The sequence below is a fragment of the Balaenoptera ricei genome, chromosome 6, assembly GCF_028023285.1.
Source record: "Balaenoptera ricei isolate mBalRic1 chromosome 6, mBalRic1.hap2, whole genome shotgun sequence".
Lineage (NCBI taxonomy): Eukaryota > Metazoa > Chordata > Mammalia > Artiodactyla > Balaenopteridae > Balaenoptera > Balaenoptera ricei.
In genome coordinates this window covers 59,060,946-59,084,550 of record NC_082644.1, presented here as the reverse complement: position 1 = coordinate 59,084,550, position 23,605 = coordinate 59,060,946, and the positions used below count along the sequence as shown (strand labels likewise).

The following is a 23,605-nucleotide window of genomic DNA, read 5'->3' as shown; positions in this document are numbered from 1 at the left end:
TTATTGCTGCTCCTTGGGGACCAACGATTTTGAAAATAACATATCAAATCGGTAGGCCATCAAAGCTCATTAATTTATATTCAGTTGTTTCAGGTGGGTTTTGTTATCAGGCCATGCTGGATTGCATGTTAACTTTACTATGTGTGAGTACTAGCATTTTCTAAATAAAATAATGGCATATGCCAGTGAAATATGTCATGCAATGAAAAGCACAGGGCAAGAAGAGCCCTTATGTATGGCGCCACTGCGGCTAAATACCTAATGTGTACATTACAATGTCTGTACTCTTTTAGTAAACAGCCCTTACAAAATCCTAGAAGACCGTTCAACAAGGCAATCTATATACTTGAAAGTAATAAAAACTTATTTCCTTAAAATGTTTACTTTAGACATAAGTAGGAAAAATACTCTTCCCCTAAACAGGCCAAATTTAAAAAAAACCCTAAAAACTATGTTCCATATTTTTCATGTTTTAGAACTGAAAATGGAAGATAGAGATTTACTATGAAGATGACTAATTGTAAATAAATTACAGTACACAGACGCATATGTATCTAACAAGCTATGTAGCTGTGGGAGGTTTTAGCCAATTAAAAATATAGAATTATGAGGCTCAAAGTAGTGATTTGATCTCCTCCCACAGACTGCACCAGAGCCGAGAATCCTACGTGTGGATTTCCATCCTCTTTCTCTAGTCTGTATTCCTTTCTATCCTCGGGCTCCTTTTCAGTGCTATTGTTACAAGTGCTACAGCTCCCCTTATTAGCATATGTGAGTCTTCAACAGCAGACAAAATTCCCTACAAAAATAGTGCTTCCAAATAGTGCCTTTCACTACAGAAAATCAGCCAAGGCATACTAAATTAAATAGAAATGTAAGTTTTATACAAAAGCAAAATGTGATTCTTTCCCAAATGATTTTCATTGAAAAGCAAAAATCAGTGTTATTTGCACAATTTCACCTCTAAAGGACAGAACTTTTTTGTATCAGAATTCCTAAGCATAAAATCAAAAATGATTAAGGAACCGAACATGTTTTTATGTTATGCCTGCTACTCTGTTCACATGTGCAAAAAAAACCTTCCTTCTCATAAAACAAAAATTAACAAAGGAGAGAATAATTGTAACTGTCTGCAATTTCTGAATATTCAAAATTTGTGTTCTTCAATTTCTTGAACTTTTTCTCCTTTTGTAATTTGTTATTACATTTATTATCATGTTTACTCATTCGTATGCTTTGTTATCTCAGTAAATATGACTGAAAATTCACTATATACCTCCTAACAGCACTAGCAAACATGAGAATCAAAAAAGTAAGTTGCTAAAGGGTGCGTTGGCCACTGACAGAGCTGATTTCTTAGGGAACGAATACATAGGTAAATATGGTACTTTGCATGAAACATCTTCAAATAAAGTAGGTGTTTAATATACTTCTTTCATTGCAAAGGGTTAATCAGCAAGGTTTACATTTGGGAATTTTCGGCGTCATGCTCCTCCCTCTCCCGCAGTACAGCCGAAAATCATCTGACAGGAAACGTAAGATTAAGTTTGTCCTACCTAAGCGAACAAAGAGTGCTCTGAACAGGCCACCGGTTTACTGCAGAGCGGGAACTTTTCTAATCCTGCTGGAATCTGCAGTGCTGCTCAGAAAATATCGCGGAAAAAGTTGTTTTCTTTCCTCTAACATCTTGTCTCTGGGTCATCCCATTTTGGTCACACTGCAGATCCTGCTGCTTCTCCCATAAAGGTTAACTTAAAGCTCCAAACATAATCATGTGGAAAATGGACATTATTGATTCCTATGGTCCATTGTTCCCCTATCCTAAGTCCCTGAAGTTCAAGTTCAATCTGGAATTACATCATGTCTGGTTTCTCCTGGTTACCAGACGGCTTGAGACGTGACCACGGCTACAGAAAAAACAAACAGCCTTCTTCACGCTTCGGCTCCCCTATCGATTCAAACGTAAACTTTTTTTCTTTCTCTCAAGTATGCTTCAAGTATGGAGCATGGTTAATTTAGAGATTAAGTTCCAAATTAGATTATCTAATGGCATCTTAATGGATTGCTGACCCATTTCCTGTGGGATGGCAGCATGCAAGTCTGGCTGGAATACAATTAATTTCTTAGGAAGTCTTCTGAAGAGTTTCCTAGATAAAAAGGAAACGCTGTGTTGTGCAAATCTTTCTTTACAAACGGAGAAAGTTAGGCAAAACTGCAACAAATCCCAATGTATTTTTCAACAGCCAGATTACAGATACTGCGTGTGTGTAAACACCAGATCAAGATCATTTTTAAGAACGATCACATTTAAATTTTTGATTTCATAACAGGTGCAAGTAATTTTTATGAAAATGGAGAAGTAATTCTTTTAAATAGAATATCCAAGTACAAAGAACAACACTAGTTAGCAGCCCTGGTTCCCAAACAATGGTCATGTGCAATTTTGGCTTTTGCAACTCCCCTCCTTGAACGGGATTCTTCCATTCATCTACCTTATCAGCATTTCTATCAGAGTCCCAGAGTGGTTCTAGGGGCCCAGAATGGTGTGTAAAAAGTTGAACATTTTGAACACACTTTAGAGCTGACAGCTGAAAAGGAAATTCAGCACTCTGAGAATAAAGCTCCCCCCAGGAACTCCAGGAACAACCCAGCTGTTGTACTGTAGTTATGTGTCAAGATAACAAACTGAAAGCAGGAAGTGCTAACCTAGTGAATTCGTAGGGATGGTCTAGGTATAATGTTGAAATACAAGTTAACTATTAGCATTACGTAAAGCCAGGACACATATTACCCTTATCATACATGTGCCACATGTACACACACACATATGCACACACACATGCACATGTGTATATGCATGTACATACATACACCATTATGCATACACAGTACACATATACATATATTTACATACAAACATAGTTTACAACACAATATTGAAAACTATCTTGTTTAAATATTCATTCTTGAGTCGCTGAGGACATATATTTTACAAAAAAAATTTTATGGACAAAGCAGTGAAAATGGTACATGGTTGAGGACAGGGTTATGCAAACAGGCTTAGATGTATGAAATGAACACTATTACTCCTTCCTTTTTGCCCTCCTTCTCCTGACCAACCAGATCCAAATAATCTTTACTGGCTGCTAAATTTCTCCTGGGAAATCAAGCAACTCTCTAGAATTGCAGTAATAAACGACAATTTCTTACAAAAACATGTGTAAAGTAACTACAGAATGAAGTATTCAACTCATAGAAAGGAACTGCTAACACATGTAACATGGAAAATAGCTGATAAAAGTCTCTTCGGTGCCATTCAATTATGGCATCAGCAGAAACACAAAAATCCCTCCAATTATTTCAGTAAAATCTTCATTTATTCATTATTTCAGAGGCTGAGCAAATGGTTTGTGTAAACATATCCTTCAGTAACACACACATGTTTATTTTAGCCATCTGAAGGCTGCTGCTATGTTTATAGAAGCCATCAGACACATACAGCCACTCACTTGTGGCTTTGCCTTTTCTTGAAAGGGGTGAAGGGGGAGAAGAGGGAATGAAACAATAAATCCAGTTTCTCTTTTGCATAAAGCACTACCTCCAACGTTTTTAAATAACTTCTGTTTATATTATTCTTGGATTGTCCTTTGGCTTTCTTGTTCATTCAATTATATTGCTCTTTCATATTTGCTAGTACAAGCTATGTTCTGGCTATAGTTTCAAGAAAGAAAGCCAGTTAGGGAGTTCACTGCTGTATTTGTTTATACCCACATAACTCACATATGTAACAGTGTAATTTGTCCACATCAGAGGACACAGCACAGACACAACAGCACCCTTACGAACAACATAAGCAACTCATCATCACCTATTACCCGGCTAAGAGCTGAGCCCCCCCAGCCTCAAGCAGAAGTGAGCCCTCCACCAAGGGGTTTCACTCTGGGTTGACTGCAGTACCTGACCTTTGGGTTAGAAAAAAATTCACATTTTCAAGACGCAAGCAACACACACACACACACACACACACACACACACACTCACGCACAAATGGCTCACAAAATTCTAAGGTCAAAACAACAGAACACCTTCAGGGTTGCAACTTAGTAAGTCTGTGAAAACTTTGCAACGGAGTCAGCTTTGGTTCCAAAGAGAATGTTTATACATTGGGGGTGGGGGACGCGTGGAGAGGGAGGAGGCTGGAGGAAGTCTTCCAGTTTTGATTAAACTCACGCAGCTCCCTCGGCACTGCCATTTTCAGCCCTGAAGAAGGAGCTGCTTTGACATGGAAACACCTCTACAGAAGGATGGGCACAAGGCAGAAAAGGGGGCGACCATGGACAAGTGATTATACGAAGAAGGTAACGGCAGCAAACAACAATCAAAACAAAGCAAAACCAAAACACCTTTCTTTGCTTTGTCCTTTGCTACTACAAAGTCTCCAGGGATTGCCTTTTGTTCAAAACAAAAAGCAACAACCACAACAAAAATAACCTGATATTGTCTTTGTTCCATTAGGACAAAGGCAAATGATTTAATTCTCTGGTTCAATAGATAGACATTTCTCATGTATTTTTAATTTATTCAGATCATTCTAAAGTTGTAGCAGTGCCCTGAAGATTTTAGATGTCTGTTATCTGCCTTAAAAGTAGTAGTGTTACAGACATTTGTGATTTCTTTTTTCAATATCTTTTCTAGGAAAAAAAAAAACTATTGAGTTTCATAAATAACTATAAGGCACACACTATAAACCATGAATAAATTATGAATATGTTATGCCACAGACATGACCTATTTGTATGATCAAATATGGACTCCACGTGTGCCTATTTTTGATAAGTATAACAAAGCAAAGCAAATTCCTGTCGCATTTGAGCACATTTACTCTGAACTGTATGATACTTGGATTTTAAGAACGGTGAGGGTCTGTATCAGTCACAGTGTGTCTGGCACTGCCCACCACAGAGATTCAATAAATACCTGTTGAATGTATGAACGTGATGCCTGCCGTTATCAGTTATGTGCCCTCTGAATCATGATAAAAAGGGAAGAAACAAACCAAAAGCTACCTTTGTCAAGCTTTTTGAAGCACTAAGGCCATTCTACATATCGTGATCTGCTAATCCAAAAAAATTATTTTTGAGAGAGAAAATAAAAGAAATCTTAACTACATGAATTCCAATTTTTTTTTCTGATTCTGACCTGAAACTGATGACCACACCACTTTTTCACCAAGAAGGTGATTTGTAAGATGAACAATGCTCTCCTAAGAACTGAGATTAGTCGTCATATTAATTCACTCCAATACCTGTGTTCTGTGGTGATTCACTGCCCACTCACCTTTTCCTTTCGGGGATAACAATTTTTGAGTTGAAACATCACTAGGAACTAGGTATAGTTATAGTTTAAGCCTTCAATAATTTATATCCTTACTTCACTTTAATGTACTTTAGCAATACTACCCAATTTTAGATAAGTAAATGTCAATCAGTAATCCACAGATTTGGAAGTTCACACAGCTATAGCCACATTTAAAAACACAAGTTCTTTCCATCTGACTTGCAATTTTTTCTAAATATGTTAAGGCTTGTATGTAGAAATGGGCCGTTTAGCCAACCAACAGAGCACGGAATATAAGGATAAATAAAATTGGATCCAAACATTGTGTTATCAAGTCGAATCAAATTAAATTTTAAAATACTTACTAATAAAGATTATTTAAATAAATAGTTTATCTTCTTTCATTGAGTTTATCTTCTTTTTTGTAAGCATATATTGTATTTTTTCCAAATGGAGGAATAATATAAGCTTCATGGAAAAAAATCAAAATAGGTAAAAACGTACACATTTTAAAGCGGATGTTATACTAATCTTTATAAAGAGGAAAAGTCATATGGTATTCATTTCAGGTAGTGAATTAATAAAAAGTCAACAAGCTTTTAAAACAGAATCCAACTAATTTTCTTAATTTTTACCTGAGAAAAAAGTGGGCATTTTATTAATTTCATTCTTTGAAACTCTACTCTTCAGCAGTTTCTATGAAGCATATGGAGATGGGCAGCACTTTTACAACTGATACCCAAGTATGTACTTTTAACACAGGGATGCTTAGTAAAGAGGATGACAATCATAACACAGTTGGAAAATTATGTTGGCTCTACTTTTGTTGAACTCCTTTTGGGATTACCTCACTCTCTTCTGTAAATTTTTATCTCATTACATAAGATTATACCATGAATTTTAATCATTTAATTTGTCAATTTGACACAACTTATTCTTTACTGAAATAATTCATAAGAAGCTGAATTAGCACTACTTACTTTCTAAAACCAGTACATGACACAATATCAAAACTAGTTTCGAAAATGAAGTTTTAGAATGATTTTCTCAGCCAACCAAATAAAGTCAACTCTCAGTGATTCACATCAATGTACAAACAGAAGTTAAAGCTTTACTTAAACAAAATTCCTTCTCCAGCTATTGATTCCAACAATCCCCCCACTCCAAAATTCATGAGTGTTGCTAATAACAGTTAAATTGACTAATTTGAAATTTTTCTTTTAGCTAGCTTTTTCCCTCTGAGAGGGGAGTAAATGAATAGTAAAATGGCTTAAAGTTAACAGTAAAGAAAAAGAACTGAAATGAGAAGAATCTATAATGTGAAAACCCCATGCTTTTTCCTCAGATAGCTGAAAAAAAATCTTCCCTAAAAGTGTGATTTCATTTTTCAGGTCCTAAAATCTAAGTGTCAAATCCCCGCCTCCCCACCTCCCCCCAGTATTATAAATCGTTTACAACATTTGACAGCACTTAGGAATTCCAGTCACCAATTAGTATATGCTCTAATCTCCAATTAATTTGAAGTTGCATCTAAATGAGAAATAAAGGAAGAGGGTAGGGAGAGAAGGATGATATAGCCAAAACAACTAAAATTTTAACATATATATACTTTCTGTAAAGCTAGTTAGAAACAAACACTATAGCTCATGTAATTTTAGGTCTAAGTGTAGGGTTGGAAATAATTAAAATGTTACCTTTGCCAAGTAATTCCCAATGTATCCTCACTGGTACTGGGGTATAAATGCCTGCCGTTTTGATTCATGGTCCAGTCACAAATCCTCAGCTGTCAATTGAAACCTAGCAGTCAGATATGGATCGAGCAGTACTACAGTTTTTAGTATTTAAATGAACACATGCAAACTAGTACTTGTACATGGCATTAACCTTACTTTCCCAAGAGGCAACTTAAAAAAAAAAAAAAGAGCAAAAGAAAACCTTACTCTGAAAAGCAAAATTCCTAGACTGTTTTTCAGAAAAAGCTATTGCAATATGCTTCTCTATTAATTAAAGCATACAAGAGAAATGAGTGCTTAGAACATAACAATTAGACATTAATTAGAGTACAAAATGTGCTGAAATAAAAGCAAACGTTAATGTTCAATAGAGAGATATATTTTAGAAAAAAAATTTTAAAAGCTTTTTAAAATATGTAACATACCAAATAATCTGCACTGAGTAAAATAATCAATAACTTTTAAGCATGCAGTTTGCAAAACACAGAAGACATGCAGTTTAGAGGAGAAAGGTCCCACCTTATAAACATCCTTCCTAACTTATGTTTAGAAGCATCAAGGGATTCAGTTTTAGATGTTTACTAATATTGTTTTATTCAAAGTGGCTTTTTTTTTTTTTCAGAAAGAGTTGATAAGAGTTTCTACTTTTATTTTAAACTCAGAGTAATGGCATTGGAAATAACTTTACCACATCTGAATAGAGTGAGGAATGCGCTGAATACAAGCTGAAACGAATTCTTCCCAGATCTCCAAATCATCAGCTCTGCCCTTCAGAGGTTGTTCCAGTAACCCTATCCAGCTCTGTTTGGTTAACAGCTGCCCTACAGTGCTAGCAGATTTATTGAAAAGATATATTGCTTATTTTTATCCTTAAGAAAGTAAACTTATCTGGCTTTGGGGGGAAAAAACACACTAGAAAATCATGGTTTTTAATCTGTAGAGAGCTATGCTGTAAATTAACTGAATCTTGTATTGAAAAGATGACTTATTCAAAGCAGTCCACTAAACCTTGTTTGCTGCTTTTCAGTAAGAATTTCTAGAAGATGATGATTGGAGCCAAAGTCCCTTTAAACTCATGATAAGTTATTTTAATCCTTTCTGATAACGTTATGGCTAAAAAAAAAATTTGGCTATTAAGAATCTTTTCCTTTTAGACTCTAGTTTCTATACACTCTAGGTAATAGTGATTCTGGAGTTTCAGAATATTTGGTTTTGCTCATTTTTCTACAGATCTATGAGGCTCCAAAAACACCATCTAAAATTCCCCAAACATGTATTTTAATTATACTGATATTTCAGGTAAAAGTAATTTTATAAATTAAAGAACTGAAAATTAATTAATCAATTAATTAACTAATTAAAAAGCTGAAAAATTCCCTTAATGTAGACAGATAGATTGAAAGATATGTAGATTTTGCTTAGAATATATGTCATAAATAAGCCATAAATCAGTAAAGAAATTAAATTAGAATGAAAAATATTCTTAAAATGGACCTTAATGCTTGCATAAAGGAGAAAATTTTATGGCAAGATTTTTAAAAAGTGCTCAAAATGGAGCATCTAATCAGAAATGCAATGTGATGGGGCAATTTGAAAAATTATTTCTTCAGTAACAGTAGTCAGTTGTCTCCTTCAAAGTATATTTTTTTCAAGCAATACTATGAAAACAATCTAAAAACATTTCAAGAAGCTTGGCTTCGTATAAAGGTTACCTTAAGGACCACTCATAGACTCTGCCCTAGTGCTAGTTTTGAGTCAAGTAAACATTCTGAAGAAGGGAGGCGTAGAGCAGAGCTCTAGGCAGAGCACATGTTAATTCTGCTAATAATTAATTTCAGGTTAGTTTCTATGAGCCTCTCAGGTTATATTGGAGAAATTTTCAAAAAGAGAAGCTATTTTCACAAAGCCAGGTGACCTAAATATCACTCACTGATTGGCTTGTTGTCTCCCAGACAACTGGGGACACTATTGTCTCCTTGGAAGAATGCATATGTAAATCAGTTAGTTTTTTGTTGTTCATGTTGCTAATTTTTTGTTTGTTTCTTTGTTAATCAACCCTCCAAAATGTCAAGTGAGCTGTCTTTGGCCACCTGTTGAACACTTAAAATCAACATACTTTTGGACTTTTCTTTCCTAACAGTAGTCTCAAAGGGATGAAACCTGACTACAACTATTCATTTTCAACCATACTTAAGGTACATGCGATCAAAAATCTTCTCCCAAACAGATAATTATGCTTAAATACACAAAAAATGATCACTGAGTATATTTAATAATCTACATGCCAAAGAAATGGGCAGGATATCAATTAGTATTGAATTATTCCTTTCAGTTACTGAAAATATAAAATAAAATTTAAATTTATTTAGCTATTTAGATTGTGCACTGGCATTATCAACATTTCCAAAAGTTTCTGAGGAGAAGTATTTATACCTGCTTATATGTTATAACTTACTTAACCAGGTTACTTGACCAAGAACCTTTGAATTAATAATTAACCTCTTGATTAAGCAAAATTTTAAGGGTGATCGTGTGGACAGGGGAAACAATAAACAATTAAAATAGAAACTGTATATTCACTGAAAATTTCCATGATACTAATTCCTAATAAAATCAATTCCTAAGAATCTTGTTTGAATAAGATAGTCCTGACTCAGCAAATTTTGAACAGATTCTCAGGTGATGAAAGGTTAAGTGTATTTAAGCTTCTTTTTGGAACATGTTAAATATTCTTGGTACTAGTATAATTCAGAATTCCTAAGCAAAATGGATTTTACTTTAGACTTTAAATGTTTAAAATAATAGGTGATAATCTTATTTAAGTTTAGGGTAGTGATTCCTCAACTTCTGTCCTGTGAGAGAGTAGGTGTTATGTAATTTAGCTATCAATTCTTTTTTTAAATTAAATTTTAAATCTTTAATTTTAAGTGGTACATAAATACATGCCTTTCATTAACATAAAAATTTTCTGCAAAGCTTCAATAACGCCCTAGTGATTTTTCCAAGTATTTTTCCTGAAAAAATAGGGAGATACTTTTCCCCCTATAGTAATCAAAAACACCAGGGGCAAAGTAGTTTAGAAATTTAGTTTGTTAAAGTTGTGTGTTTGTAGCAACTCTTACATTTGTAACAATACAGACTCTTTGACAGATCAGATCGTATGCACATCCTCACAGAAATGCACACATATAAATAATTTTAATTCTTTAATTTATATGCAACCACAAACATGAAATAAGATTGTCTAGAAAATTAAGGTAAATTTTATATTAAAACAATTATGCCCAGATTTCCAAAAGCAAACAGAAGGTGAGGTAAGGAAGTTTAAGATTCTCCTTCAAAAAAGCTATGAGTGAAGGGATGGGGTTGAAAAAATCCAAACTAAGAAAGAAGGGAAGGTAAAGTTTTCACTGCATATGTTCTTAAGATGATGTCCCTAAAATCTCTGGAATGAGAACCTTGTTCTTAGCCCAACTCAATGAGTTTCAGAAAAACAAGCATGGGGACCATCTAGTTTTCCCTCAAAAATCTGCCCGAGGGGAAACACCTAAGATCTGGATCATTATCCTTGCCTACACGACACTCAAATATTCATGCAGGTAGAATCAACATTGCCTGTGATTTCAGAATAAGAGTTTGTTTATTCACATGACGGCCCTCCATTGTTATTAACATGGGCTTTTGTTAAATGCCTCACAAATAGCTTTGGGAACAAAAGAAAGAAGGTAAGAAAATGTTCTACTTTGCTGGACTCAGCAAACAGTACTAACAGTCCCTTATGGTGACAACAGCTTTCCGTTTAACCAATAAGCCATTAAACTGTAAACAGAATAATCAACACAGGTAAATTTATCTTTTTGCTTTTCTTTTTTTTAAGCTTACAGGGACCCTCAAGGGAATATCTTGAAAGGTGTGTTTTATGTTCTTTTAGGTTTCTTCATTTCTCCAGATAGCCCCCAAAGAAACAGATTTTTGGGGGTTGGAGGTGCTTTTGGGGGTGGGGTGCTTAAAAAGATTAATCCTTCAGGATTCATATTTTCCTCTTAACTCTTAGATCAGTTGATTTTTAGTTTATTAATCACCTACCAGAGAGCAAATAAAATGGCCTCTGAATGAAAAGGATGTAGCTTTACTGAACAAACAAAATGGTCATGATGAAATTGTGATACAGGTGGAGCGTGTAAACATATAAAAATGAAAAAGATATACAAGGTCATCCTTGTACCTTAAAGTTACGTCTAATATCAATTTCTGAAAACCGTGCTTCTTGATATTTAATTTAATAAACACGGTAGGATTAAGTTAAATGTGTATGCATAGTTTATGAACTAAACAAACACTACTGACCATAAATCATAAGAACTAGAAAATGAAAAGTTTTTTTTTTTTAATTTTTAAATGGAGGCTACTTTCACCTGTAAAATTTAAGATTTCAGGGGAACTTGGAGATCATGTAGTTCAACCTCTTCATTTTCCTTTCCAAGATAAGAACACAGGACAGAAAGGTTTAAAGGCCTGTCCAAAGTTAGACATGTTCTGTCATGTCACTAAAACCACACCTCCTGACTCCTAATCCCTGTTTCTCTCCCACGACACAAGTTTGCCTGTCATTATTCTTTTCCTACCCTACTTTTCATGTGCAGCTCAAGAATATTTAAGGCTAAAATGTCTATAATTATAACTCTTCATAATTTCCTTTATTTCCCTGATTCTGCTTAGACCTTCTGAAGTTAAAATTTCAGAAAAGAAAACTGTCTCCCTTGTGATTGCATTGATTGAAATTTAAGGTTACAGTAAACAATTTTATTTTTATGTTATCTAGAATAATTTATCTGGATATTAGCCTTTGATACCCAAAAAAAGTAAGTGAATGAATGAATGATAAAAGACAGACTTTGGAAGGTTTTTTATTTTTTTTTTTATTTTAAGAACTAGCCAAAAAGCTAAACATTTGCATAGCCATTATTTTGAGTGAAACTTCCTTTAAATGTGTTTCCTTTCCAGCTAGCATATGTGAAAGGTGACCTCTTATCCATTTACATACCTACCCAGAAGTCACGTGATAGGGTTTTACGTCAAGCTGTCAATTATGATAACAGACACAATAAGAACAGCCCAAGTGTTGATAGCCTGCTTCCTGACTTTATTGAAAAGTTTGTTGATAGTCTACTTGTGGCCTTTCAATTGCTTGCCTTTAATAAAAGACTACCTTGCCAGTGGTTTTAATGTACCTAGCTTTGGCTTTGCCATTTGTCAGGACAAATATTATAAAGGGATTTCAATGAATATCTTAGATAAACAAAAATAAAATCCTACAGAGGCAACGTCTTAAAAAGGCCATTGGGTGTAACAGAAATTTTTAGTGTCATGAAAAGTCCTTTCAAATTCTAGTTTCAAATTTTTATCAAGAAAAGTGTTGAAAACATTTTCATAGAAAGTAGCCCAGTGATTGAAATTGAAATAAGAGCATCATACAGTCATGCAAGAGATGTAACATGCGGAAGCCCGGGCACCAGTAAAATCCATGCAACTGTGAGACGTAATGCAGGGACTTGAGTTGATCAGCCCATTGATTCATTAGCTCTAATAATAAGTAGCATATATAGTCAGGAGATTATAATTTTGAGATTATGAAAATAAGCCTTGTATCTTATAAACTAGAGCTGACTTGACTTTGTTGTCTCAGGGAAGGCAAAAGTGACCTCCCATTTGCTCCATCTCAAATCTCAAATCTATATCAAAGGTTAATATGTACCTTAGCCCAACTCAATGAGTTTCAGAAAAACAAGCATGGGGACCATCTAGTTTCCCTCAAAAATCTGCCCAAGGGGAAACACCTAAGATTGGATCATTATCCTTGCCTACACGACACTCAAACAGTAATAGTATTTGAATAGTAATCAATAGTAATTGATTTGAATAGTAATCGAATTACTTCGAATAGTAATCTTTTATTTCCAAACAAGAAGCTTCTTAGCTACAAACTTTTCTTCCAACTTTCAATAAGGGTTTTTAAAATATGTTGTATTGATGTATAACAGTAAGGATTTATACTTTTATTATGGCCTTACACTCAAGTATAACGGTGATCAAATTAACTAGACCTTTTTATATTACCAAACTTTCTATGACTACAAAGAAAGAAGGCCTGCAATTTAGCAAATTCATTATGAGGCTGATCAGATATGAAATTGGTGCTAATTCAAGTAAGCTGTCTCATATTTGCCATTTATACTAAAATTGTTAGACTGGATTATACAATAATTTCTGCATTTTCTAAGCAATACCCAATACTCTGCTATATAATTCCCATATTCTTGGGGAGATGAAATTTAGGAAGTGTGGTTTCTTCATTGCCTATCATAATGAATGTGCACAGTGTGTTCAGGAAGTATAAGGAGGAAAGGAAACACCACATTTTACTAAACTTCTGTGAAGTTAAGCCAGAGAGGAGGTCCTTGACACTTCTGAAAAAGTTCCAAATCATAAAAAGACATTTCTCAGCAGAGACTAAAGAGTTCGGTTTGCCAAAAACCCACAAGTTCTTCAAGCCACCACACCATCGTCCAATAGAAAAGTTAAAGAATGAAGTTCCAATTGAAGTTCTGATTTTAAGATTTCCCCCATGCCAATAGTGAATGCATTAAATAAGCCAATCATCTCAAAGACAGTCTAGTTCCAGACCTTGAAAAACACTCCTCAAGATTGAGTTAAGAGATAAAGGGAAACTTTAAAGTTCTGATCAGCTGGCATGAGCTGATTATTATGACTAATTAGAGGACTGTTTTTAATGGAAAATAATCCATTGTTTTAAAGAAATCTTTTTTGAAATATTCTTCAAGATTATGTGGTTTTATTTTTCAGATTCAAATGAGATATCACATTTATAATGGTAGTGGAATTCCTGTGTCAGAAAAACTACTATTTCAAGGCAGTTAGCAACCAGTATTGATCAGTAATAACCATTATAAAAAGGAGCACAGTGATGTATAATTACTAATAACAACTGCATGTATACCAAGTTAATGGTTATAAAAGCTTATGCTTTTCGTATTCAGATTTGCCAAAATGAATGTATTACTCTTACCAGTGGAGTACAGGGTTAATTTTAATATTTGCCATCTTAATTTAAGAAGTCAGTGTCCTTGTGCGTTAGGAATAATTATATTGAGAGCTCTGCTTTAGTGTCATTGTGTGGAAAGATTATTTATAAGATAGTCAAAATTATTCAACAATTTAAAATTTATTGTTATCTCTAATTTATGTAGGCTATATTAAAGTTATTTTCTAAGAAAAAAATAGCACTCAACGATGCACATCAATACTTTTCATAACCTGAAAGGATAAATCTTTATAAAGCAGTCACCAATAAACTGAAGAATGTACCTGGTGACAATATTTATTCTTAAGGGGTCATGTATATTAAAAGCTAAGGGGAATGTTTAAAAGAACTCTCTCAGACTAAAACCATTGCCTTTCTAATTTTGAATTTCTCCTAGCTAATATAAAATGATTGATTACCTTTATTTCATGTACCCCTTGATTTTTCTTTCCATTCATCACTGAGTACTTTAAACCAAATGCATTTAAAACCTGCTGCTAGACGAGTGGTCTCTTTTAAATCTTTGGAAAGTAATGAAAGGACACAGTAAATCAATCTCATTTCTGCTGTACGAAAGAATAACCTTTACTCTACTGAAGTCATTTAAACTGTTTCTGTCCCTCTGTTCCTGGACAGTAAACATAAAACTTCATCTCTAGGATTCTGTTAAAATTTGAAAGGATTAAAGTAATTGAAAGCTTTTAACTAGAGCCTTAGTTTAGTAATATACGTGTATAGTATGATACGCATATACACTCATTTTCTGCATGCCTCAAATTGTAGCTAATTATGAATTGGCATACTGGGCTTCTTCAATTCAAAAAGTAGCACTAATTCTTTCATTATACAGAGGACAAATTATCTGTCTGTATGGCACTTAAAACTGAACATTGTATTTTTCATTATGAAGCTTATATAATTTTTCTTTCAAAGATCAATACACATTATATATTCCATAAATGTACACCATATTTGACCCATCTAATCATATTTATATTGTAAGAGGTCTTCACTTGACATTGTCTACTTAAATAACAAGTGGTGGCCTTTGATGAAAAAAGTTTGTAGTTCTGGAACTCATATATATATACACATACATATATATATATATATATATATTTTTTTTTTTTTTTTCAATTAAAATGTGCTCAGAACCCTATCTACGTTAAGGCTAGTATTTTCCTGGTGCTCGTTAAGTTTTCTTGATTTATCCTTGGACATGTGAAAGGAGAAATAACTTTTATATAATCAATTTTTGTGATCATAATTACATGAGGCTCTAATGACAGTCATAAGTTATAAATTAAAAAATTAAAGCTGCCTTAGGATAGGACAGGAGGATGGGAAGATTGCTTCTAAAGACATGAAAGTGGTTATAATATTCTAAATGTGTTTGGGCTAAAGGTTTAAATAACAGAGGCATGATTCTATGAATTAAAAGTTAACTGAAAACTAGAGACATGTCATTAAGAATGCAAGTCTCATGACAAGAATATTTCTGAAAATATGTGAAATGATTTGTAAGAGAATAAGTTTCTAAACCTATGAATCCTGCATATGTTTTTAAAAAACACAAGGAACATATACATTTGTCAAATAGAACCACATTACAGTAATTATAGCACATTTCATATTATAGCAATTTTAGAGGTGAAAAAAAGCAACATTTCAGAAAATTATGTTGAAAAGCCAATGGCTGGCAAAACCACTAATTATTATTTGGTATTTTCATAACTGTGTACAGATGTTTTTAGTTAGCTCTCACTCTTGTTTTGTTTTGTTTTGCTTTTTTTTAAACCTGGCAAAACATCAAGTATCTTGAATAAGCTATCATCTTTACGATTTTCTCTGAACTCTGCATGTGGTGACCTTTAAAATAAGCAGTCTGCCACCTTGGCCTGCAACTGGGCAGGACTTGAAAGTTCCACACGAGGCACAGATAGGCATGATAAGCATAAACTAGGTGGACAAGCCTAGAACAAAAGAAACTGGCATGAGTACCTGCGCAGGTTCGCTACATCTGTAAAAACTCAGTTGCACATACAACTTATATTATAAATGAAGAGCAAGCTCACTAATACCAGCTCTTTCTGATTCATTAAAGACATTTTCCCCTATGCGATATTTTGCACACTGTTAATTTCAAAGTGCTCTGCTATCAAAACTTGAGAGCAGCAAACATATGCATTATAAAATATATTTAAATTTGGAAGTGTTTAGAATGATTTCTGTCATCCCATAACTAGAATCGTGGGATTTCTGTATTTGTATGGTCCACGCTTTTGACCATGGCTAATTTGTTTATAAGCTACCATTAATCCTGGCTGTATATTTTCACAGTTTGGGTAAACACTTCATTTGCATTAAATTTACAGCATTAATGAGATGTGAAATTTAAAATGCTACTTGAAACATAAATGATGTAAGAAAGCAGAACCAAAAAAAAGTGTTTTATCACATCTGAAATCAGTAAACCAATTTAAACCTATTAAAATAGGAAGGATGCGTCGCCTGAGATTTTAGCTTCACAACTCATCTTCTTGGACTAAAATACCAAAATGAGGAGTAAAACATCTGGAAAATATGAAAGAGCTCAAAAAAACACAAATTGTGAATTGTGTAGTGCTCCTACTTTAATTGGCTTTTAAATCAATGGACAATTTTTGTCTTTGGAAGGTATAGGCTGGTAAGCTCTCAATAGCCAGTAAGACAGAAAAATACTCTGGCTGAAACACTGTTTATTCATGGATGTTATGAAATATGCTACAGAGAAGGAAAAGGTCTTGAGCCAATTTGAGACACCCTGTTTAGAGAGGCGAGAAACAATGGATAAATGAGAAGATATTTTGGAAAATGAAATGATCAATTTCTTTCTCAGAAGCCCCGTGAGCCCCGTTCTGAGTCAAGATCTGAGAGGCAGCATGGAGAAAAAGCACCAATGCAAAAGCGTGGCTACACCATCACACCTGGGTGAAACTTGCCCACCTGTTGCTGATGTAGGAAGGATGGGTCTCTTGGGCTTAGTCCCACATATCGATTGGCTTGAGATGTGCCTGAGGCTGTGTAGGCTGATTAAGGAAGAACAAAAACAAAGATAAAAATTGCGAACTATCAAATGAACAACCTGTCCACGCAAAAGAAACCCAGAGAAGTGGGACTTGCAACCAAAAAAAAAACAAAACACAATGTCTTTATTTCTCTTCTCTTTCGTGTGAGTGAATACCACTGATATAAATGACAGTTGACCTCAAGTCGACTGGTTTATCCCCCTCCCCAAAAATCTATCCAGTAACCATATCCCATCCTTTGGTGTGGGCATCTCACACATGCTCTGGTTACAGTCTTGCAGGAGTACCAAGGACTGGCTAAATAGAAGGGTCCCTTTCCTAGATGTACCTTCTTACCAGATATTGGTTGTCTAATAATGGGATAATCAATGATGGTCTGTGATTCTAAATGTAAAAGCAGACTGAAAGTCTGTCAGGAAAAAGTGAAAGCTTTAAATGATGGGATTTAAGCAGATGTGCTTGATGATATAGGATGAAAAATGTCTTGCTGAAAAGTCTTACTAAAAAGAATATCTAATATTATTAACATAAAGGAGAAGGCTATTTTATTATATCATATAGAATGAATTAGCTCAGTATTTTATTTAATGTGAAAATGACCTTAAGTTTGATAGAAATGTTTCTGAAAAAAATCATTTCTTTTCCATAAGCACAAAAAGTCAATTTTTTGTGATTGGTCCAGAGAGGGAGTTGACATATGGTGAACACTCCTTAAATTATTACGGTCTCACCTTGCAAGTACTTTTTGTACAGGTACTTTTTGGTGCAGAGCGAATTTTTCAAAGAAAACATCTCCCTAGTCCTGAAGATGTTTGTTCCTTTTCACAAAGGAAAGGACTAATGTATCTTCCCAGCATTAAGCAATCTCATTGTTCCATGTCAGAATAAACAGAAAAACTAAATTTTCATCATTTATGTTACATTTATAGGTCTGAAGAAAGCTGTAATATTTGGTCTAAAACCATCAGATTAATGAGGAATCTAGACATTAATTCTTAAAAGGCGTTTTTAAAACGAATACATTAATTCTGCCATGTTCATTTGGCCCACTGAGGCTTTTTTAGGTCAACTTTTTGAAACAGTGAAGATGCTCACAATTCACCTTTTAGTTATTCCTGAATGAAGGGCTCACGCAAGAGCAGCCCTAAGCAGCCACTGGCCCCTATTCAATCTCCAGACCTCTGGAATTCAACGCACACCACTGAAGAAGAGCCTCACCCTTAGAGAGTGGGCGCCAAGTCTGTGCTATTCTTTCTTTTCAACCACGAGAAAGAGGTTTCCTTGGCCTCTGTGTTTTCCTTAATTTTTCTGATTTATGAATTCAATGGCTAATTTCTCATCAGTGGTGCCTGGGAAGGTGCAGCGACAACTTTGTTTATAGGAAAGAAAAATGACTCCCTATATCGCTTTTGTGCAGGAGTGGAAAATGGACTGATGCAGCCATCTTTATACAACCAAAACATTCCTTTGAATATTTTGTGATTTTATAAGTCAAAGAAGATCTCTTTTTGATCAACCTGTATGTGTGTATAAGAACAATTCATTAACAAACAGGCTGACAGTACTCCCATAGGTAAGCTGTGATCGTTTCGGTCTGATCTTCCCTTGAATCTAATCTATTAATGTCACTATAAGAGTAGGTACCAGAAGTTTCTGGAACTTTCAACTACTTAAAAATCTTTGTTTTCTATTTGCTTTTATTTAAATTGTTGACTTTGTTTGCTCAAAGATGCCCAAGGCATCCACTTTTAAAATTTGGATGTAATATTTTAGTGACTGTAATGTACATAGCTAACCTGTAGCACAAAGGATTCTTAGTCTTCCTTGACTGGGTCTCAGCCATCTGTGCATTCAGGGAAGTGTTCACTAGTGTAGGACCCTCTATCAACAGACCAGTTACTGAGAATTAATGATTACTGATGGGAATTACAAGCTTGTATGGTTGTATTATTTGATGGGGCCTCATGAATTTTGAGAAAGAAATGCTGAGTTCACTGTACACTCCAAGTATTGTCCGTTTTTCTTGTAGGGTTCCTTCCTAGTCTTTCAGAGGCCACAAAAAAAGAGCACTTTCCAATGGCCAAGAAAGAAAGAACCAGTGGTACTTCTAAATCTCTGTAATTTCACACAGGAATTTCCAGAGCATAGGGATTTTCTTGTTCTAAAAATGAAAACAGAAGCTCTGGATTTAAGATATATGTATAATTGACGAGAAGCATGCTAATTCCTCCTGACTGGAATTTTATCATTCCACTTTACCAATCTGTACACACCAGCTCCAGTTCTAAAAAGCTGGCAGTTTGGATGAAGCCAATTGAAAAACTGTGTAATAACTCCTTGTGTACTTATGAGTACTCTATACAAAGAAGCAAAGGAATCATTTGGGTTATTGGTATGTGCTATGTAAATTCACTGGCTAAATCTCTGACATTTAAAATGTTATGGCCATGCTAAAAATCATAATACCTGATGCACCATAATAAGCTATATAATCAAAAAAATTTTTTTAAAGTTGAAGACAATGAAAGTGCAGGTAGCTTACATGTGCCTAATACTAAACTCTGAAATGTTTTCTCCACCCAACATTGTGTGACTGTTTCTCACAATGACATAACCTGCAGTGATGTAAACATGCAATTATCTTACAGAGGTACTGATTCAGCCTGCCTCATGAAGGGGCTTAATTTCTATAGGAATGCTCCAATAACTAACGATTATCTAATCTCTCTTCGGGTGATATAAAAACCTTGCACACTGTTATGTTATTCAGTGCATTTTCAATGTATACCTTGAACAAGCAGGCATGACTTATTATTTTTGTTATAGCTATTTACTCAAACAAATAAGCTTCTCCCTTTTCAAATAGGATGCACTGAGTGAAATTTGATAAGAGAGAGCTTGTGAGAGCCAGGTCACATTCATGCCTGCTAGTTCCACATAAATGAGAAATCTCCATCTGGTCGGGTAGCTGGAAAAGTTGCCGTGTTTTCCACCTTGGATCAGATATCCAATGGCACCTTTGATGGACATTTCTCATTTCCTACAGAAATACTTACTGGTTGCTGTAGGTGAAGCTGCCTCACCTTCAGTGGATGTAGTGATGGGTTTAGTATCTGTCATGGTCAGGGTCACAGGTCGCACTGCACTGGGATGGGGAGAGGGTGCCAAGACAGGAGTGAAATGGCCAGGCACTTTCCCTACTACTTGACCACTGCTGTTAGGCTACAAAACAAAAACAGAATGCCGGGTGAAACACTCCAAAAGGCAGTCGTCTCGTCCAACAACTCCACTCAGCACACTCAGCTGAGTGGACCCCACGTGCTGTGTGCAACCGCCACACAAGCTCTCTCAGATCTGAGTCAGAGAGGCTCGTCAGTGGTTAGTAGTCATAAGAAGCAGCAGCATTTAAAAGAAAGTCTTCAGCTTCAAAGCATTTTATATAGGTTTAGTCATCTTTACAACACCCCGAAAGCCAGGTAGAACTGATCCTTCCACTGAGTTGGACAGAAAACTCAAGTGGAGACTTCAATGCTGAGCCCGAGGCTAAAATAGAAGTCCTTACTGAGCTAGTGAGAATTAAAATCAGTGCTACCTTCTTATCTGCTCTTCATGGTCACTTTTGGCTTTCAGAACACAAAGTTTACCTAAATGATGATATCACTGAGACAAGGAAGACAAGAATTTCTAGGAGCCCAAAGGCATCAAACTCAACAATTCCCATCATTTATAGTCAAGGCCTATTCTTTGGCATACAAAAATGCTAGCCCTTGCTCACACACAGGTGCACTCAGAAACACACATCAGGCAATTTCGATTCTAGAATCTCCACTCGACTTGTGACGATTTACTAATATAAGCAGGTAGAATGATATTTTAAACATTTAAAATTCCAGGGTCCACACAAGGATATAAAAAGCTGAACTAGGTCCAACCCTACACCTGCAAATAAAAGATTTCCAACGTAAATTAAAATGTGCTGAAGTGAAGCAGAGGGCAATCAAATATACTCTGCTTTTTGAGTTACTCTTCCATTGCTGGGCATGGAGAGTTACACAAAACATTGATTGTTGACATTTGTGAGAATTAAAGAGAAAATCCGCTAGGCAGTGATAGAAAAGATATTATTATCTGAGTTTTAGCCCCAGTACAAAAATAGTGTCCATAGTGGGAGACAAAATTCTAAGGGTACACTGTTTGAAGAAATACTGGAATGTATTTTTCTAGACAGAGAATGCTATTTTTAATTATGCTCATGTTGGAATTCACCAGTACATAACGTACATAACAATTTGCTATGAGGGTGTTCTCCACAAATATTTAGTCTTTATAATCTGTACCACTTTTAAAGTCAAAAAAGCAATAAAACAGAATATTTATCTAAGTGCCTGCACATAAATTACAGGTAGACATTTCTTTAAAGAAAAAGATAAACAGCTAAGAACACTTAACTATTAGAACTTAGAGACATGAAGTAAGTCTTAGTTGGGTGCCTCAGAGGCCACATTATTTATTCTATAAAGAAAATGAACTTTTGAATATCCTGAATATTCATCATGAGTAAATTAGGTATTTAAGTCAGGAAAACTGACCAGATTTTTTCCCCCTATGGAGACCTAGGAGAGAGTTATATCTTAGACTAATTTTATTTAAAATATTCCATTAAATAGCATGACTGTCTCACTCTAATCGGTGTAGCAGCAATGCAATTAATCTCCAAACTGCTGTGGGGAGGACAAAGCATCTCAGTTGCTCGACTTAACAGTCAAAATCAGTGCAGCCCTGGAGGATACTGGAAAGGAACAGTTGACAACAGGTCAACAAGTACTCATTTTTTCCTGATTTTTAGAGCTAAAAAGGTGAATATCAAGAGCCCTATTTTGAAGTGCAAATAACCTGGTTTTGAGTTGAAGCTAAACATCAAAGCAGATATAATGTTCCTGCAAAAACAACTCTGCAGTTTATAATAAAGACCCACTTTTCCTTTCAAAGGGAAAAAGCAATTTGTTTCTAAAGAAGATCATCAACTTTTGGTTATGCGACCACTGCAAAAGACTGCTTTATATATCTCCCCCAAGAAAAAAAGAGTGATCATGTTTTATCACTGGTAGTACATTCGATGGTAAAAAGCCTTTCTGTATATTGTGTTCACCAAAACAGTTTGACAGTACCTACCTGAGAGCGTGGAAGAGAAAAATAACAATATTGTCAAGAAAATGCTGCCACCAAATATATTACCTTGCCCACCCTGCAAGCTTTGTCTACTGGAATTGAGTTGACATAAACCAACAAACAGATGTTTCTCTCATTTAAAAAAAGTGAAAGTGACAAAGAAAGAATTCCCAAGCCAATATAGACAACTTTCCTGAAACTCAGGGTCAGAAGAATGGAAGGGTTATTTCTTTTCAGTTTTCTGTTGGTTCAAACAGATGAAGCTACACTATAAGGCTTCTCTTTTAAGGTTGTTAATAGATGAACTTTCATATTGTAGGTATGAAAAGAGAGACATCTTATCTGAAGATGAACAGCATTAGGAAAGGATTATCCTACTTATAGTACATTGCTCCTATTATACAAAATCCTGAGAGGGAATTTTTTTTTTTTAACTGAGATGAGAGTAAGATGCTTCTCAGAAGCTGGGTCTTTACCTTGAAAATATGAAGAAAAACTGAGAACAATATAGGCAGATTATCACCTAACATGCCCTCTTAACTTATAAAGAAATTGAAATATACGTAAAACAAGCACTGAATAATTAAAGAAATGCAGAACACTAAGGCCCTGATTTTAATTTGCATAATTTTTCCCCTAACAGTGCCTAATTAAGACATCAGTTAAAAAAAAAAAAATCCAATGGAACTCTAAGATTTTCCACACTGAATTAACGTTAAGGACTTTTAATGGATGTCTTAATTAGACTTTGTTATTCATGGAAATTCTACACAAATTAAAATCAGACCTTGTGTGCACTGTTCCCAGCTGAGTCTAGCAAAATGCTCTATGGAACTGAGACTTTTGAATCCATGCTCTGACAGCAAATTTTACTTCTAAATTGATATACCAAGATCCTACTGTTTTACTTAGTAATTATTATTACAGTCATTAAAAGTGCTACACCATTTGAACATTTTCTTCTAAAATACAAATCATTTAACTTTAAATTCAAAATTCAAGAACAGTATACTTAGTTTAGTATTACTAGTCAATGGAGCTAAAAGTACAGGTAACTTAATTTTAAGTAACCCAAATAGCGCTGGATATGTTGTTACTCACACACACACACAAAAATCAGAAGGGACCATTTTGCTCCATGTTAACAATTAAATTAAGACCAAAGGGATTTTTTTTTCAGATCTTTCTTTGTTAAT

General features: G+C 34.8%; 1 protein-coding gene across 8 annotated transcripts in view; it reads right to left on the bottom strand.

The window, feature by feature from the left end:
* NFIB (nuclear factor I B) overlaps positions 1 to 23,605 on the bottom strand; it is a 236,964-nt gene that overhangs the window by 13,264 nt on the left and 200,095 nt on the right. For 3 of the 8 annotated variants that reach the window (XM_059924715.1, XM_059924712.1, XM_059924720.1), the window contains 3 exons: positions 20,297 to 20,462; positions 17,158 to 17,240; positions 7,032 to 7,120 (listed from right to left, as the gene is read on the bottom strand). The exons of 1 other annotated variant lie outside the window; for it this stretch is intronic. In XM_059924715.1, the coding sequence (XP_059780698.1) occupies positions 7,032 to 7,120; positions 17,158 to 17,240; positions 20,297 to 20,462 (338 nt within the window). The remainder of the gene's footprint in view (positions 1 to 7,031; positions 7,121 to 17,157; positions 17,241 to 20,296; positions 20,463 to 23,605) is intronic. 4 more of the 8 variants (XM_059924719.1, XM_059924716.1, XM_059924713.1 and 1 more) reach the window with 3 other exon arrangements.